General features: G+C 39.9%; 2 protein-coding genes across 2 annotated transcripts in view; one reads left to right on the top strand and one right to left on the bottom strand.

Annotated features, from left to right (window-relative positions):
* Nucleotides 1–2125, bottom strand: part of BFAR (bifunctional apoptosis regulator) — a gene marked incomplete in the record, with an annotated part of 616262 nt that extends 614137 nt beyond the window's left edge. Inside the window, 1 exon segment of the mRNA XM_044089414.1 lies at nt 1860–2125.
* A 453-nt stretch (nt 2126–2578) lies between these two features.
* Nucleotides 2579–18040, top strand: part of PARN (poly(A)-specific ribonuclease) — a 1015251-nt gene continuing 999789 nt past the window's right edge. Inside the window, exon 1 of the mRNA XM_044088915.1 lies at nt 2579–2694. Within this exon, the coding sequence (XP_043944850.1) occupies nt 2676–2694 (19 nt within the window). The 5' untranslated portion in view covers nt 2579–2675. The remainder of the gene's footprint in view (nt 2695–18040) is intronic.

The raw sequence follows: 18040 nt of genomic DNA, 5'->3' as shown, positions 1-18040 counted from the left end.
AGACACTGGGATAATAACCACTTGGCATAATTCTTAATGCTTCCATTTGTGGCCATTTTATATGTGGAATCTATGTATGTCTATGAAGAAGCATTGTAGCTACGGATTTTACTTTCTGGGGGGAGGGGGACACTGCTGATCCAGATGTCTATGTATGCAAGTATGAACAGTGGCAAATAACTATGCAGTCCTTGTTTGTTTGGCTAGTCTGTGTACTACACTCATGTTTATGCCCCTAAAAATGCATTATTTTGACTATGTAGTAAACATGAATCATTAGATAGAAACTGTTCCGTACAAGTTTGATTACAAAGTTGGCACACATCAATTAAACGTTTTATACTTTCATAATGACAGTAATCCATTTTCAAGCCTGTAATTGTTACTTTTTCAGTACTGTAAAGTTAAACAGTCAATAAACATGCACATTATGAGGTTGTACGGAGATACACGGATAAGTAGAGGCTACATCATTCTGCTACAGTGACCTACTAGGGCTCACGAAATTGCAAGTAAAACTGTCTGAAACTGCAAACATCAGGAACAATGCATTCTGTTTATTACTCTTACTGCTGGGGAGGTCTCTTGACAGTTTTGTACCACAAAGTGTGTATGTGAAACTTAAACATATCACAATGTGGTAACAATGCACTTCTGGTGCAGCTATGCAGTCATACATATGCCAGTACCACAAAAAAAGCAACTTTACAGATAGCACCCCCTCACAGGGCAGATTTAAGCATTATGTCCCCAACCCATAGGGACCTGCATTTATACACTGTGCCATTCAAACTTAGAGCACTTAAACTAGTCTGCTTAAATTCTGAAGTCTAAAAGGTTAAGAGCAATGGCTAGTAACGCCCACACACTTTATACTAGGTATAAAAGCCATATAAAATCCTTTGCCAGTCAAAGCAATTCTCTGATTACGCCTTTGATAACATTTCAGCCTTTAATGCCATCTAACTAAGAGTGAAATACTCATGCGACCATACAACCAACCTCAGGTAAGGGGCAGTTTCAAAATACTCCTGCAATCCACCATCAACGCAATTTATATATTTTATACACACACGTTATTTAAATAATAAACGCAGTTCATTACAACACTCCACAAAAATCACAATGCTGTCGGTCCCTCTACCAGCTTAAGTATACCCTAGCTTAATACACCATTCACGATTATTGAAACTGAACATGACACATACACCTCTCAGCAGTGCAGATTTCTGCAGGAAGCCCAAATCTTTGACTCATATCATATTTACAGTCTGTTCCTCATAAAATTTGTGGTTCTCTGGCAAACCATTGAGGATTGAAGTTAATAAATAACGACAGACGCTTCAGAAAGTATATCCTCCTAAACATGCATGCTAATACAAAATCATTTATTCTACCAACTTTCTAATAACAACATTAATTTTAAAACTGTTAATATTTCATTTGGGCCTTAACGCACAACTATTTTTGACAGTGCAAAATTCTTGCGTTAAGAGGCTGAAAAGTTATGATGGCATAATATACGCTATACAGGGACCAATTTCAATTTTGGTTCATACCTCTCAACCTCTAGCACAAAAATCTAGACAAAGCCCCAAAAATAAGGGCAAATCTTAAACATTCCTCTTATAAATTTAAAAAGTTGCTAGCCCTGTGTTTACTATGCCTTTTCTGAATGATATAAAGGTTGAAACGTGAACGCCTGTCACTTAGTGAATTCAGTCCTCACTTATCTGCCATAAAAATCCAGAAAGAACACACATTTCAACAGGAACAGCCAAAAACATAGGACAAACATTTGGTCAGTTGAAAGATAGGATTCTGTCGTGCATTTTGCACTTCAAAGCCGTTTTACTTACAGTCCGGAACGTTAAGAGTTCATGCGACTTCTTCACTTAACCAGTTGAACGCAGGTATATACACTACTACTCGTAGATTCAAAAAGTGACACAGGAAGAAACTCGTGATCTTTTCCCAACCTTAAAACCATTAAACTATAAGTAAAGCACTACATATTACTCGTTGCCAAACCAATTATATGCTTAAAGCAGAGAAAACGTGAATTGGAGCAAATATTACTTTAAAATCCAAATGAAGAGAAGGGGACAAATAACACAAGTAAACAGTTAGGAGACTTAACTGTAACTGTGTGGGAATCACAACCCAGTCATCTTAACACTACTACCTCACCTCACTCTGTCTAGCCAACCTATCACACAAGCCCTAGTTTTAAAGGGACATTAAAACGAGTGCCACTAAAAAGAGTGCCACTACCACCAAATGTTTTTTAAAAAAACTTATTACAGTTTTGTCATAACTACAAATACTCACCTTCAAACACACAACTAATAGATTTAAAAACATTATTTTCGTAATACAAAATAATACCAGGAACCACTAGACCAAGGGCTACACTACTTGTCAAGAGTTCAACCAACCTCGAAACATATGTCGTACTAGCTCCACCTACATTATCTCTACCACTCAGTTAACATTTTATTTACTCGCTGTAGCTCACATTCCGAGTTACTAAAGGTTCACTATAATATTCATCTCCACCCCATACCTATATGTTTATGGTAATAGTTTCCCCGGAAGTACTTGTATAGAAAGGTTAAAGGGTGGATTTGAGAATTTGGTTTGTAGTTCTGGCGTTTACCGTATCGTTTAAGAGAATGGAGATTACCCGGAAAAGTGAGTGAAAATTTTATGTTTGTTTGTTATGTTTTGAAGTCCGCTGTTGCTTGTTATTTTAGTATGCTTGTTGTGATGCTCAGTTTTGTGCTTCGTGCTGGTTTTGTTGTGGGAATGCAAATGTATTTGCTTTGAAAAGGAGCAAAGTGTTGAAATGAGAATGCCTGTTAATTACTTTTCATCATTTATTTAGGTCTTTTGACTTAAAGAAGTTCTTTAGCGGGGTTTATTTATGTATGCTTGTGTCACATGCAAAGAGACCGGCTGTGATTATTTGGTATTGTTATTGCCCGGTTTCATTAGCATCTTATTTGCTACAAGTGGACAGTTTTATTTGCATGTTTTAATCTTACTTTAGTTGCATTTTGCGGTATAAGTACTTATTACGTCTATACCATTGTTGGTTAAAAAGATCGTTAATGTATTTTCTGCTCTTTGAGCTCGGATCTTGGCTTTGGAGTCAACAGACATGTCTACATACTCAATGAGCAAAGTAGTTATTCAGTTTGTTTACTGGGGTAGTAAACAGATCGTAATGGACCATTTTTTTAAAGTTTGTTATTTTAATGCAACGTAATAGACTATTTATTTGAAAGCACAGCCTAACTGGCTGTTGTTGTTTTTCTGTTTGTTGGTGAAGAAAGTCCCCTTGATATAGCTCTCAACTTATAAATCCCAGAGTCCGCGGAGGTCTGTTGGTGGAACTTTTAAGTTGAACTGTCTTATGAAAAACAGTCCTACAGGATTATACAGAAAATTGAAGAATGGTGATAAATGGGAGTGAAGTTGAGCAACAATGAAAATGGGCAACCCAGAAGTGTTGAGATCATTGCTGTATTTGTTCTAAAATTTAGATACCGTACAGGAAGGTTGAAATTGGATTTGTATTGCATGAACTTACGGTTATAGACGCACAAGCATAGAAGCTCGTTTTTTTCCCCTACACAACTGTTGGTGAAACCCTTACAAGCTTTTCTATGCTAGGAGCAACTCTGTTGTGCATCAACCTTAGTCTACACAAAGTATATAGTTCCCTCTTGTAGTCTTGCCGCTACCTGTATAGGTCTGTCAAATTAACAGATTCCCTTTCCTAATAAAACATACATTAAGAGCCTGCTATCATGGTTGGGCACTTTCCCATAATCTCTCTGGCTAGTCTGATGGGCATGGGCACCCTCAGTCAATGTAGCCGTGAAACAAAAAATGCTTTATGCAAGAGATGTAATTACCCTATGAAATTAAAGGTAGGACTCTCTCGTATGGAGAAATTGAATGCCAAGCATATATTGTTTGTGCACACACGTTCCACACTAAATGAGTATATGACATGTTAACCCACATATGCGGAGGTACTTTCTAGTAACTTGCCAAAAGATCAGAGACCTTCCAAAAGGAAACCACTTACAACAACCACAACGGGTCTTGTAAAAAAAAACTTCTACTTCTTCTTTCAGCTTTTCCAACTTTCCATGGAAGGCACACAAAAAAACACACACACCTAGGGCCAATTTGGAGTTTCCAATCCACTTAACACATGTCTTTGGGATGTGGGAGGAAACCGGAGCACCCGGAGGAAACCCATGCAACCACAGGGAGGACATGCAGACTCCGCACAGAATGCACCCCAGCTGAGGATCGAACCAGAGAACCTCTTGCTGTGAGGCGACAGTGCTTACCACTGCACCACCATGGGCCAAAAAAAAAAAAGAGCTACTCTGGTGGATCCCTAGTATGAGCAGGCTATGCCACAAGAGAATGAAACTAATGTCCAAGAACAAGAGTAAACTGGCTCATCAGAGGAAGAAATCCCTCTCTAGCTTAAACAAATTAGAGAACTTGTCAAGTCTTCCAAAGTTAATTACAAAGCAAAAATAGCCTCCCCAGGTAAGGATCATCACATGGCGTTCTGCAACTCTGTCCAGAATTTAAAGAGAAATACCCAGCTATGCGCTGAACTAGTTATGGATGGCACTACCCATACTCAACTGGAGGTGATAGCCAACCTGCTAGCTAACAGATTTTGGAGAAAACTTCATCCCTCTGTCCCCTCCAGTCATCCCCCAAGGTATATCTGCCACCATTCCTCAGCCTATTATCTCAAGAAAGCAGGTCATCTCAATGCTCTCTAAAGCCAAAAACTTGTCATTAGTTGGACCAGACAATATCCCAGGTTAACTTTAAAAAAAAAAAAAAAAAAAAAGTGAAGGAAAATAACTAAAAAAAATTGTAGCATAGCCACTCTTTCGCTTTCCTTCTGAAGGGACTTTATCAGAACCACCTTCAGTTTGAGCAACATCCCAGGTTGTCTTTTAAACAAGTCAACACTTGCCTTAGCAGACCCAGTTGGATCCCTGTTTAACCACAGCCTGAGAACTGGCCATGTTCCAGCAGAATGCAGGAGAGCAGCACTAATTCCTCTGCACAAAGGGGGACCATCAGCCTACCCTGGGAATTATAGGCCTGTATGCTTGACTCTATTATTTTTTGCTTGTTTGAGAGGGAGATTTTAAAGCAAATTAAAAAATTGGTATGGGTGCCATGTGCGCTCCTGTATATGCTAACTTGATTTTATTAGCGTGGGAAAACCTATGTTTTTACTTCTGAATATTTTAAATACCTTAAAATATTGGATGACATATTCATTTTATGAGACTGAGTATAAAAGATAATGCGTTTCCATTAGATTACCGAAGATGCGTTCTTTCAAATGCGTCTTGGTTGAACTTGAAAAGGCAAAATGACGAAGCGGCATATAAGTGAATTCTTTCCCTGGGAAAGAAATCGCTTGGCCGCGTCTGTTACTTTGCTGTTTTCGTCACTGTAGGGCGATCTTGAATTGGTATATTTAAGTATGGGGTGTGGGGGGGGTGAAGCCACCCACTTTTTGTGGTTTTTATTTATTTATTTTTTTTGTTGAACAACGATCCCCCCCCCTTGGAAAAAAAATCGCATGTTCTAGGTGTTAGTTTGTAAGCTTTCGCTTACATGGGGTCGATAAGTCATCGTTCGCTTCTCTAAGCGTTCCATTATGTAATACAGACCCAAGATAAGTCATGATAAAATCACTTTATTTAGCAGGTCTAGGAGACTCTCTAATAACTCTCTCTGTTGGAGGAATAAAGACACCTTGCTGAAGTTTCCAGTAGTTCACTCAGTTAAGTAGCTAGATGGACGAGTGTTCTTGTTCTGATATATTACATTCAACAGGTCAGTTATTTAAAAGCAGTTACAGACAGTGGTGGGGGTCTATGGGAGCTGAATTGGAGGAAAATCTGGCAGATGGAAAAACAAGGAGCCAATCCCAAAGCTTAGTGGTTAGTCCCTTCTTTGAATATTCCTGAAAGACCGAACCTCTTTCTTAGTTAAATGGTTTTATTTTTATTTTTAATTTCTAACTAATAAAACATGACAACACATTATGAGCTACAATTCTAGAACTATATTTAAGAAAACACATTTTGCCTGAGCTTCAACATGTCCATTTAATAGAGTGGTTTACATTTTGAACATTGAAAATGTCGCCTTTTACGAGGCTGTCACCAGACTTTACTGTTTTGTAACACGTGTAAAATGAGAGGCTGGGTCTGCATTGGTAAGGATCATATTGATTGGAGCCAAGTACGAAAACTTTACTGTAAAACTTTTTCCAGTCTTTCACATGTAATGTGAGAGGCTGAGTCCACTTTCACAGGGCTAGTTATGTCCTGACATGTAATATTAAAGACTAATTTTGTCTTGTATAACAAAAAAGGTTTACGGTGCCTGCTTATAAAAGGTTCATATACATGACTAATGTGACCAGTCCCTGTTCATTTTCCTGTTGATGAAGACAGACCTTTTTATATGCAGGGGAGGTAGTCCCTTAAAGCTGCACTAGGTGATTCCCATTTTTGAACAATAAATGCATCTAGAGAAGTAGTGTATACTGTAAAACAAGTCACAGTACTCTTTTCTAAGCTGTATAGAAAATTCACTTTTAGCAACTCCTACTTGCATTTTAATAGCTTTCCTGTTAGTCCTGGATACTCCTGTGCCGCCTTTGCAGACTATCAGTGTTCACTTGCGATATAGTTTCACAGCATACTCTGTTTCTGCAGGCATCCTACATTCTGTCGGAACAAAATTGTGTGGCAGATAAGCTGAGCAGCACCAGACATTCACGAATGGAAACTAGATCAAGAGGTCTAAGATGTGATCCATCTCTGGGAATTACACTGGCAGACCTCTTTTGCCTCCTGTTTGAGCAATCGACTGGCAAGATTCTGTTCTAGGACTCTATGCAAGAAGGCGTGGAAGACAGAAGCTTTTGCGTTTTTTTTTTTTTTATGACTGATCCTTTATGCTTTTTTCACCCTTTCAGTAATATTCAGGGCACTTTTTGAAGATTCAGAAGGAATCTCCCAAGATTGATTCTCTTCTGACCCAGGCAGATGTGCTTCCTTATTTGGGAAATGGCCAGGAGAAGTTATCACAAGCATTTTCACTGATTGATTGGATTTACTCATTCAAGAAAAGAACAGGGTTGTTTGATACACCCAGACATCAGTTCTTTTCAGTTGATTCGTAGATGCCTGTTTACTGAGAATGTGCAGCACATAATAATGGAGACGGTCTCCTTCTAGAAAGTCGTATATTAACAAATGGAAAAGATTTTCTAGTTGGTACTAATAACATAATCTCACTAATAAATGAACCTCAATAGTGAGATTGTGCAGCACATAATAATGGAGACGGTCTCCTTCTAGAAAGTCGTATATTAACAAATGGAAAAGATTTTCTAGTTGGTACTAATAACATAATCTCAATAATAAATGAACCTCAATAGTGAGATTGTGTTATCAGCTGTTTCAGCGTGTCTGCCCATGGAGCCTCCTGTTTCAATGCAGTGTTATGTCAAAATTTTTTTTAACGTTTTGCATAAGAGGCCTCCAAGAAAACTGATGCCTCCTCCTTGGGATCTTAATTTTGTGTTTGGAGAAGCTAACGCTTGCAGCTAATCCTGGCTGACTTTAGGTTCTTAACATGGAAAACAAATGTACTGATTGCTCTCCTCTGAGTTGCAAGCTGTTATGGTGGGTCAACCCTGTCTCATTTTCTATAGAGACAGAGTTTATTTGAGAAATAGTCCTTTTATGCTTAAAGTGATAACGGTGTTTACTTCAAGCCCAACTATCCATCTCCCTGTTTTCTTCCCTGAACCTAAAAATGAGGGAGAAAAGATACTCCATACTTTGGATGTCTACAGATTACTCCGCTGCTTTCTTGACAGAACTAAGTCTTCAGATCTTAGGATCAGTTGTCTGTTTCTTGTGAAGGTAAGAATGGACAACCTTTGTCAAAATGAACTACTTCCAAGTGGTTGTCTAAGATTGTTACATTTTGTTATACTTGGCATAACAGAATTTTTCCAGGCAGAGTTATGGCCCACTCTATCAGGGCCTTGGCTATTTTGGAAAAGGTTGGTTTCTGTAATTATTCTTGAAGCTGCTACTTGCTCCTCAGTACATACTTTTACAAAACAATGTAAGCTTGATTCCTTCTCTAGGTATAGATCAAGCTGTGCTAGGGCAGTTCTCTAGGGTCTGCTGGACTCTGCTCATTCTACCTCCCAAATTTTTGTTGGCTAGAGTAACCTAAGTATATAGCTAAGGCTGCTGCAGCAGTGGTACATATGATGAACATACAGCTGTTAAAGTAAACTTACCATAACAAAGATGTTTTATTTATTGGCATTTGTTTACCTGATGGTCTACTGGGCTGTTAAGAGCCCATTTTTAGTGGAGGCCCAGGAAGAAAAGCTCCACAGATTGCAAGTAAATATAACATAACAAGCATGAACAATTAGTTTAAATTATGCACATTAACTACAATAACAAGCCAATTAACTCCTGTGAGTATTAGGCAAAGATGATTGCTAGACATTTTGGTGAAATTCACACATATATTTAGTGTCTGGCAATTTAATTAACAGTTGTAGGAAAGTAGATATAGAAGACAACATGGAATATGTCACGTTGTACAGTTATTACTAGCTAATATTACAGAATGAAATGGTGATGGTTTAGAATAAGGCGGTAGGGCGGATGCAAGAAATGTTATAGGCATGTTACCTAGAGAGGGGGAAAAAACATGTGTGAAGTGTAAGAATGTGACGGAAGCTATAGAGGTGGAAGTGGTCAGGACTTAAAAGTTGGCGAGAAGGTACAATTGTAGCTCCATATGGAGGAGAAGTATGTAAGAAAGTTTTAAAAGCTGTGAGGTTTAGGTTGGATCCAAGTGATGGAGAATGCCAGTTTTTGGCTACTGAGTAACAGTATAGAAGTTGGCCTGCAGGTAGGTTGGGTTATGTACCTGTAGATGATGATGATTTTCAGATACAAGGGTCCTTTTGGGTAGGTAGTTACTGAATAGTGAGGAAGGGCTGGACATTCAGAAGGTTTGTTTACTAATTTGTGAGCAGTTGTTAATTGTATGTAGGAAAGATAATGTGGTAGGCTGAGCCAGTTGTACAATGGTGGGTGGAATATGAGGCATTGGTGGCAAACCTAGCAACTTTGTTGTAACATGTATTTCAAGTTTTGACTGTAGGGTAGATGGTAAATCGGTAAGTAATGGAGCTCTAGGGAGTGTAGTAAATATGTGACGGCAAGGGTTTTTACTGGAAGAGCTTGGAAGGTGTTTATGCCTATACAGAATGCCAAGTTTTTGGTGAATTCTTTTGATGTGCTGAATATGTACGTCAAATTTTAGGTGTTCAGTTATTGTTACCCCTAGCAATTTAGTGTGGGATACTACAATTGCTGTTTTGCTCTGAGAGTATAGTAAATTGATTTTTGTTTACAGTTCTCCCCTTTGGGTGAATATAATTTGCTTGGCTTTGTTTGGGTAGAGTAATGGGTGATTTTTGATAAGCCATTGTCTGTGGAAGTGAAGGCAAGTTAAGAAATATGTTGGAGGTGGGGTATGGAGTTGGCTGAACAAATAGTAGTTGAATTGTCTGGATATTGAATATTGGAGACAAGATTGAGTGTAGATTATTGATAAATATGCTAAATAAGAGAGGTGCTAGTATTGAGCCATGGGGAATACCTGTAGGGTTTTGGAGATAAGAGGGAGGAGTTCCATCTAACTGCTTGTCTGTTATGATAGCTTGTGAACCAGTTGAGCGAAGCAGAGGAGAGTCTGATTTAGAAGTGGATGAGACACTGTATCAATGCTTTTGAAAGGTTTAGAAATAGCGAAGAGACTGATTTACTACAGTGTCTAGCTTTGTTGTATCCATGAAAGAAGTCAAAGTGGTCATAATGCTTTGACGTGATCTAAAGCCATGCTGTGTGGTTGATGGAATTTGAGTGAGATGGTCAAGAAGTTGAACTTGTATACATTTCTCAAGATATCTGGAAATGGGAGAATAGCAATAGGATGGTAATTGGAGAGATCTGTAGGGTCGCTGCCTTTGTGAAGGGATGGGATAAAAGTTGCATTCCAGGTTTTTGGGACATTAGTATTCTAGAATAGATTTGTTTATAAGTATGCTAATAGGGTAAGCAGTAACTTCTGCAGCAAGTTTTAGATATTCTGAAGGTAGATCGTATGCTGCGCTAGAGTCAGGTTTTAGTTTGGAGAGTAGTCTTTTTTTTTTTTACGGTAGAAGTAGGAATGGGTCTTAGAGTAAAAGATGTTTGGTGGAAGCATCCATAGAATTGAGATAGGATGGTGAGATGGGATTTAGAAGGTGGTGCAGTAGTACTGTAGACTGAGTCAGCGTGAAGTTGGGGGCAAGTTGGTTGTGATGTTTGATATGGTGTTGAAGTGGGTATAAAAGAGTGGCTATATCTGGGTTCCTTTTATTAGGAAGTGGAGTAGTAGTGTATTTTGTGCTGGAGTTTAGAAGCAAAGTGGTAGTCACAGAATTTTTGAGGGTTATTCATATTATTGGATTGAAATTTTAGGTGGTAAGTCTGTCTTTGGCTACCTGTTTTTGTTTTGCATTGTTTCCAGATTTTTCTGTGTTTTGCATTAATTGTTTTGTTGATTTGGTTAACCATGGGGTATAGTTGGATTTAATTCTTTTAGTCCAGGGATGCAAGTTTCTTAAGAATGTCTAGAAATGTAGTGTTTTTTAAAGTAAACTGCGTCCTATAGGCCAGTGGTTTTCAGGATATTCCAGTCCAACTGTTTCAATAAGTTGATGAATGTTTGAGAATCAGAGTTAGACAAATTCCATATTTGTTTGTAGTGATGTTCATTTTGAAGGGAAGAGGATGTTCTAAGCACTTAAGCAGGGAGATGATTACGTAGAGCATTTGGGAGAGTACCTTCTGAGGTATGACAAGTTAATATTAACATCTCTCAGTATAATGGCTTCATTATTGATTTTGTGCTGGAGGTACAAGCCAGGATATCTTCCAGAATGGATTGCCTGGGGAAATATAAAGAACTACAATGCATAGTGTTTTAGTTTTATTTATTTTTAGGAATGGGATGAGATGAGAATTTGGGAATGGTGGTTTTATTTACATTTGTTGACCGGGAGTGTCCGACTGGACGTAGGTCCATTTTCAGCGGAGGCCCAGGGAGAAAAGCGCCACAGTTCAAATAAACGGACAGTAGTTACATTGGATTACATAGCGATTTAACAATTTAACATAGCAATTACTTACAACATATTTACAGATAAAGAACATATTACATCAGTAGACAACTAGAATCTTTATCTGTGAAGTACATAACCGACATTAACAAATGTTACAATGAGAAGTTCCTGCTGTATAATAAGTACTAGGCTTATGAGCATCTGAGCTTGCTGTAATCAAGGTAGTTAGTGGAGTGGAAAGAAAGGTAGTGGTTGGATGGGGTTGGTGATATTAGAGTGGGAGTTGCAAGGGTGTAGCCAGCATGTTTTTAGGTGCGCTTTTAGTAAAGTTTTGAAGTGGGTGCATGATGGTACGGAGGTAATTGTGGGTGGAAGGGAGTACCATAATTTGGCTATGGTGCAAGAGAATAGTGCTTCACCAGCAGAGTTATTGGGTTTGGTGATCTGCAAGTGATTTTTGTTGCTGGATCTTAGCGGTCTGGTGGTGCGATAGGGTTGGAGTAGATTCTGGAGGGATGGGACATTTAGTGGATGGTTTACTAGTTTGTGGGTGAGTGAGAGTTGATACCACTGAAGGAGGTGAGGGAGATCAAGCCAGCCCAGTTCAGCAAGTGAGAGACAGTGGTGAGTACGGTAGGATGACCCTGTGGAGAATTTGACGATTTTGTTGTAACAGGTCTCTAGCTTGTTTAGATCGCATTGCCTTAGGTTGGTATATATTGGAGAGGCATAAAGTAGGGTGGAGATAAGGTGGGAATTTGCTATTGAAATCTTTGTTGCTTTGGTGAGAAATTGCTTATTTCTATAGAACGCTCCTAGTCTTTTGTGGACTTTTTTTTATGGTCATGGATATGTGTATGTCAAATTTTAGTTTTTTGTCTATTTCCACTCCTAGCAATTTGGTGTGTTCAATTGGGTATATAGTGTTGTCTTTTGCTGTGATGTTAAAGTGAGAGTTGTTTTGAGTATGTTTGGTGGGTTGGAAGAGGAGTAGTTTAGTTTTGTTTGGGTTGAGTATTAATTGGGCATCGGATAACCAAGTTTCAACAGAGGAAAAGGCTTCCTGTGTGACTTGTTGCAGTTTGGGTAGGGACTGGGCTGAGCAGATGATGGTCGAGTCATCTGCGTATTGTATGAGTGTGCAATGTTTGGTGGCAGAGGCTAGATTATTGGTGTAAACAGAGAAGAGTAGGGGTCCATAGATGGATCCTTGCGGAACCCCTATGGAGACAGGTAGTTGGGGAGATGTGTCATTCTGCCGTACAACAGATTGTTGGCGGTCAGACAGATGACTCCGAAACCAGTTGGTGACAGATTTGAGAGAAGGATAGGTTATTGAGGACAGAGAAGTTGTGTGTGTGTGGGACCATGTCAGATGCTTTAGCTAGGTCTAGGAAAGTAGCGGAGGAGAGATAGCCGTTGTTTTTATGCTGAAGGATAGTGTTAGTAAAGGAGAGTAAGGCAGTGGTGGTGCTATGGTTTGGTCGGAAACCATGCTGAGTACTGGAAAGGAGGTTGTTAGTAAGGAGGTAGTCTGAGACCTGAGAGTGTATGCATCTCTAGTATTTTGGAGAGTGGAGAGAGAATAGCTATGGGGTGGTAATTGGTTAGTTCTGTGGAGGGTCCGCCTTTGTGGAGGGGAATTACATGTGATACTTTCCACAGTGTGGGAACGTAACTTTCTGACAGAGATCGGTTAATCAAGATTGATACTGGGTAGGCCAGAGCATCAGCTGCGATTTGTAGGTATTCACTTGGGAGGTTGTCTGCTGTTAATTTGGTGGGTTTAAGTTTTTAGTTGAGTTTTTTTTTATGTTGGAGGTAGGTACAGAAGAAAAAGAGAAGGCAGTGGGGAGATTATACTAGTTGAAGGTGTGGGTTGGAGGGGAGGGGGGTTGTGGTGTTTAGCTAGTGATAGTATGGTTTGTGTGAAGTGTGTGTTGAATGAGGTAGCAATATTTTCTGAGGAGTGAGGGATGTTAGGAGGAGGGGTACTGACTTTACCTGTGTGGAGGATGGAGTTTATGGGGGACCAGAATTGTTTTTGGCTGTGTTGTGAGGAGTCTAGGGCAGACTGGTAGTATTGGAATTTGTCCTGTTTTATTAGCTTTTTGACTCTATTGCGTAGTTCAAGGAATTTCTGTCTAGTTGAGGGGGTTTTGGTTTTGCGCCAGTGCTCCCAGGCTTTATCCTGTTTTCATTTCTGACTTAGTGGTTTTCTGTAGCCATGGGGGAGGGTTGTGCTTTTGGTTCCGGAAAATCTTATGGGGGCATGGTGATTAAGGATGCCCAGGAAGGTAGTATTAAAATTCAACTGCGTCATCAAGACTGAGGTACTTTAGAGGATGCCAGTTACAGTCTTTGAGGGCTGAGATGAATGTGAGTGGGTTAAAGTTTAGTTTTTTACATATTTGATGGTAGATAGGTTTAGCTTGGTATAGGTATTTTTTCAGTAGGAGTGTTGGGGAGTGATCACTGAGGCTATCTGATAAGCAGCCAATTTATATATGATTGGGGGCTCTTACTGACTAGTATCCAATCCAGGGTAGTGTGCTTGCTGGAGTTTTTATTTATCCTGGTTGGTGACTGGACTAGTTTGGTGAAGCCATGAAGGTTTACATGATGGGTTGGATGGTTGCCAGAACAGGATTGCCAGTCAATATTGAAATCACCTAAAATGATAGTTTCTTGGGGGAGATGGTGGGTAGACCAGCTGAGGAGGTTTTCTAGTGGAGGGATGTTTTGGCCAGGTGGGAAGTAGCATCCAGTTATGTTGATGGTTTGGTTTATTTTGAGGTTGGTATGTATTATTTCTTCATTGCCTATTTAAGATCTGGATGTTTAGATGCTGTTTAAATATTATAGCTACACCGCCTCCGTTCTTGTTTAGCCGGTCTACTCTTAGTATGCTGTAACCGGTAGGGAGTATTTGCTCACTGGTAAAGTGAGGTTTTTAGCCAGGTTTCTGTCAGGATGACTATATCTGGGGAGTAAAGTCTATGGTGGCATGGAGTTCATGGACTTTGTTGGATATACTTCTAATATTTAGGCTTAGTAGAAGGAAGTCAGTTGGCTTTCTATTGGCTGTAATATGGGAGAAGTTGTGGTTTCTAGTCTGATTATGAGGACTGGGGTTGGAGATGGTAGGGCCAGGGTTGGGGTGGATGTCTCCACTTAGGGCTAGTTTTGATATGCATGAGGTTATTAGTTTTCTCAGTTTTTGAATGTGTTTGTTTATAAGGGAAATTTTGTGCTCTGTGGGTAATAGGTATGGTGGGAGGGTTACTATGTTAAATTGTCGGAATGCTTTATGTTTGAGTAATATAGTTGGTAGAATATGTGGGGGGTGCATAGGGATGGTTATTGAGCTGGTGGGAGGGGAGCTGAGTGAGGGTGAGACATGAGTGATGGTGTGAGTAGTAGTACAGTGGTTTGAGAAAGAGGTTGTGTAGTAGGACTTTGGGAACAGGAGTGCAATACCTCCTCCTTTCTTGTGCTGCCTATCTAGCCTTATAGTGTTGAAACCAGGTGGAAGAAATTCTGAATGTTTGCTGCCACAGAAACCTGGCTCAATCCAACAATATCTGGTCTGGTATGGGATGTCCAAGTGTGGAAGTCTATGATTGTGTTTTGAATACTTTGGAAGCTTAGTGTGACTAAATGTAGGGATTTAAGGGAGTTGGGTTGATATGACACATCAGCTAAAGTGGGACCCGGATTGGGTTGGATATCACCACTAAGTCTTGGTGTGTAAACTGGTGGTTGTTGGTATTTTTTGGGTCTGCTAAGGTGTATGCTATTGACGAGTGTATGGAGTTTTATAGATGGAATTTTAAGTTTGGGGAGTCTGGGTGAATAGAAAGAGGTCTGAAGATATATTGGAGAAATTGTTTGAGTGGAGTGCAAGAAATGGTGTAACTGTTGTAGGTTTAGAGGGAATGGAAATCAGGTTAAGAGTTGTGAGCGGAACCAGTACAGAGAAGTAGGAAGATTTGAATAATGAATGTGTGATTTAATGGGGACAAAGCAGTAATGATGATATAGATATTGTAGGAGAAAGGTGCAAGTTGGAGTATAGTAGCAGTGGTAACTTCAGGGCACTGTGTGAGAGAAAGTGGGACTTTAGGAAATCTGGTATTAGAATGGGTAGAACCTAGACTGTGTAGGGATTGTAAGAGGGTGGTGTTAGGAAGCTGGCGGCAGAGTAGGAGAGGTTAGGAGGAGAGATGATGCAAGTGAAGTGATTGGTGTATTTGTAGGTGTGAGTGTGGCTAGGAAGTATAATTTTAGGAGTAGTGCGGGTGTGTTGGAATTAAAGGTAGGGTTGAGGAGCAGAGTGAGCCCTAACAGAGCAGGTTGAACCACAAGGCAGACCAAGCAGCATTAACAAAAACCCAATTGGCTACACTACCATACACCAGGTCAGAGCCATTTAAATAGTAACAAAACCTTCATGTTCACTTACAACTGAGTATAATAAAGTTTGTTTAGCATCTACTAGTAATTTTGTATTCTATTTACTGAGACCACTAAGAGAAAAATCTGTTTAGGGCTATGGGAGGAGAGGAACCTAAACTATAGCATTCAAGTAGTGTGTACACCACTAGGCTAGAAATGCTTACGGATTCTATTTTCAGAAGCTGAGTATTTGGCAAAAAATTGGTATTTTGTTAGGGCATGTACTGCAGGCACTGGGTGTATAGAGGCTTGAGACGGAATGTTGATGGGAGAGGAGGATGAGAAATGCCAGGCAATCAACTCAGTTAGGGGAAATGCTTGCTGTGTATAATGAAGTGGTGAGCACATTAGTTTCAGTATGCTGAGAACTAAAGTCCTGCTATGTAATGATGTTCAAAGTGATTGTTGCTGCAGCAGCCACTCCCTCATTTCTCACTCCACCCCCCCTTTTTTATTTGTCACGGTGTGGACTCTTTTTTTCTTTCGTGTGTATATGTTCCTATCTTTGTCCTACAGAGCTCAGCCTCCTTCTCTCTACTAGCATGTAAATGTTGAAGGACTTGAGCTGCCTGAGTATTTGAGCATGTGGAAGACACCCTAAAGCTTTGGAAATTGACCAGTTATATCCTTGACATGATAGAACCCATACAGCAAAGGCTGTTGCAGCAGTGGTCATTCAAACCTCTACTGTTGTGGTAAGTTCAACTTAACATAACTACTCTTTTGCAATCTCCTGTCCCAGTTTTAGCCAAGCAAAGATGGTCCTAGTCTTTAGATTCCTATTTTTAGACTTCTTAGGCCACTTGCAGTAGAGGAAGCACAGTAATTCACTCACTGAATCTCCATCAATTTATATCCTCAATGATGGAAATTCTGATTTTCCCCTACATCTTTTGCCTCCTCCAATGAACCCAAGTTTGGGGAAGCCATGGGGAATGGCCTGCCAACACTGCAACTTCTTAAAGAAGACATAAACGCTCAAGTTGGCCCAGCAGATATCCTCCTGATTGGTTCCCCCATTAATGAGCATTTTATTTCATTTTAATTAGTCGCCAACATCTGTCTCAACTGTACCTCGTTTTGAGCAACATTTACTGACAAACACTTAATCCTTTTAAAGAATCAGACACTGTATGTGAGAAGTGTAATTACTTGACACTGGAGGCTAAACTCTCATAAGTGCACATTGGGTTGTTTAAACCTCTAGCACAACACTTGCCTTGCATATTACACAGCACACTGATAGACTAACATATTCTGAGGCACCTAAAAGCAGTCTTCCTAAATGTCAAAGATCACATAGATCACACATTGACAAAGCTATACCTCAGCAAACCCAAAGGCACTCAGAAAAAAAGCACACATACTGACACTCTCTCAGTGGATCACTAAGCCCTGAAGGCAAGCAAGCCCAATTCCCTGGACTCTTGTTATAGGTGACTCCATTTTAAGATGTACTGATGCCCCATCTAACAAGATTGAAAAAGGAGAAGATAACTATTAATTGCTTATCTGGAGCTAAAATCTGCCAAATCATGCGCACACACACTCGAGTCATTGTACCACAGGTACTAGTTTGATTCCGTCATACTCCATGTAGGTGTAAATGACCTGAGATGTTCTTCATACCTTCTTGGTCTATATGAAGAGAGAGAGGGAGAAGTCATATTGCATCTCAGAGAATGATGCCTTAATATGAGAAAAAAATGATTGATTCAGCACTTGGCTCCCTTTCTGATGTCATTCCGAGGGGATCTAGTGTGTCGGGGGGGGGGGGGCATGGTGAGACCTCTCCTCTCTAGACTTTTGAATGTTTGCTAAAACTTTATCCACCCCCAAAGTGCTTTTTAAGGCAACGCCAAATTGACAAACCTACTGACCATCGCAAAATTAACTGATCTGAACCTCAGGTTATTGCTACTCGGTGGCTGGAGGCTAAATAAAAAACTATACTATACTCCCCAAGCCCTCCTTATACTGAAATATACAAATCTATGCAGTTACCAAGACCTATTTTAAAGTGGCAGAGAGTACCCTGGCAGTGCAAGGTTTCAGTTCCTTTCACACTGTAGCTACACAGACAAGGAGTAAAGGAGGCGTTTCAATATACGCAAGTGACCAGACAGGGTGAGGTGTTGGAGTTCCTCCACATGAAGGTAATATAGACAAAATTCCATACCATGCAGTAGCCAGCTATAGGTCACCCTCCATATCCCAGAAGCTCACAGTGCATACTTGTTCGTAATGGAGGACACTTATCATTCACCCTACTCCTAGGAGAATTAAATTACC

The sequence above is a fragment of the Protopterus annectens genome, chromosome 12.part0, assembly GCF_019279795.1.
Source record: "Protopterus annectens isolate FY-2018-M chromosome 12.part0, PAN1.0, whole genome shotgun sequence".
In the NCBI taxonomy this organism is placed as follows: domain Eukaryota; kingdom Metazoa; phylum Chordata; order Ceratodontiformes; family Protopteridae; genus Protopterus; species Protopterus annectens.
This window is presented reverse-complemented; position numbering and strand designations above follow the sequence as displayed.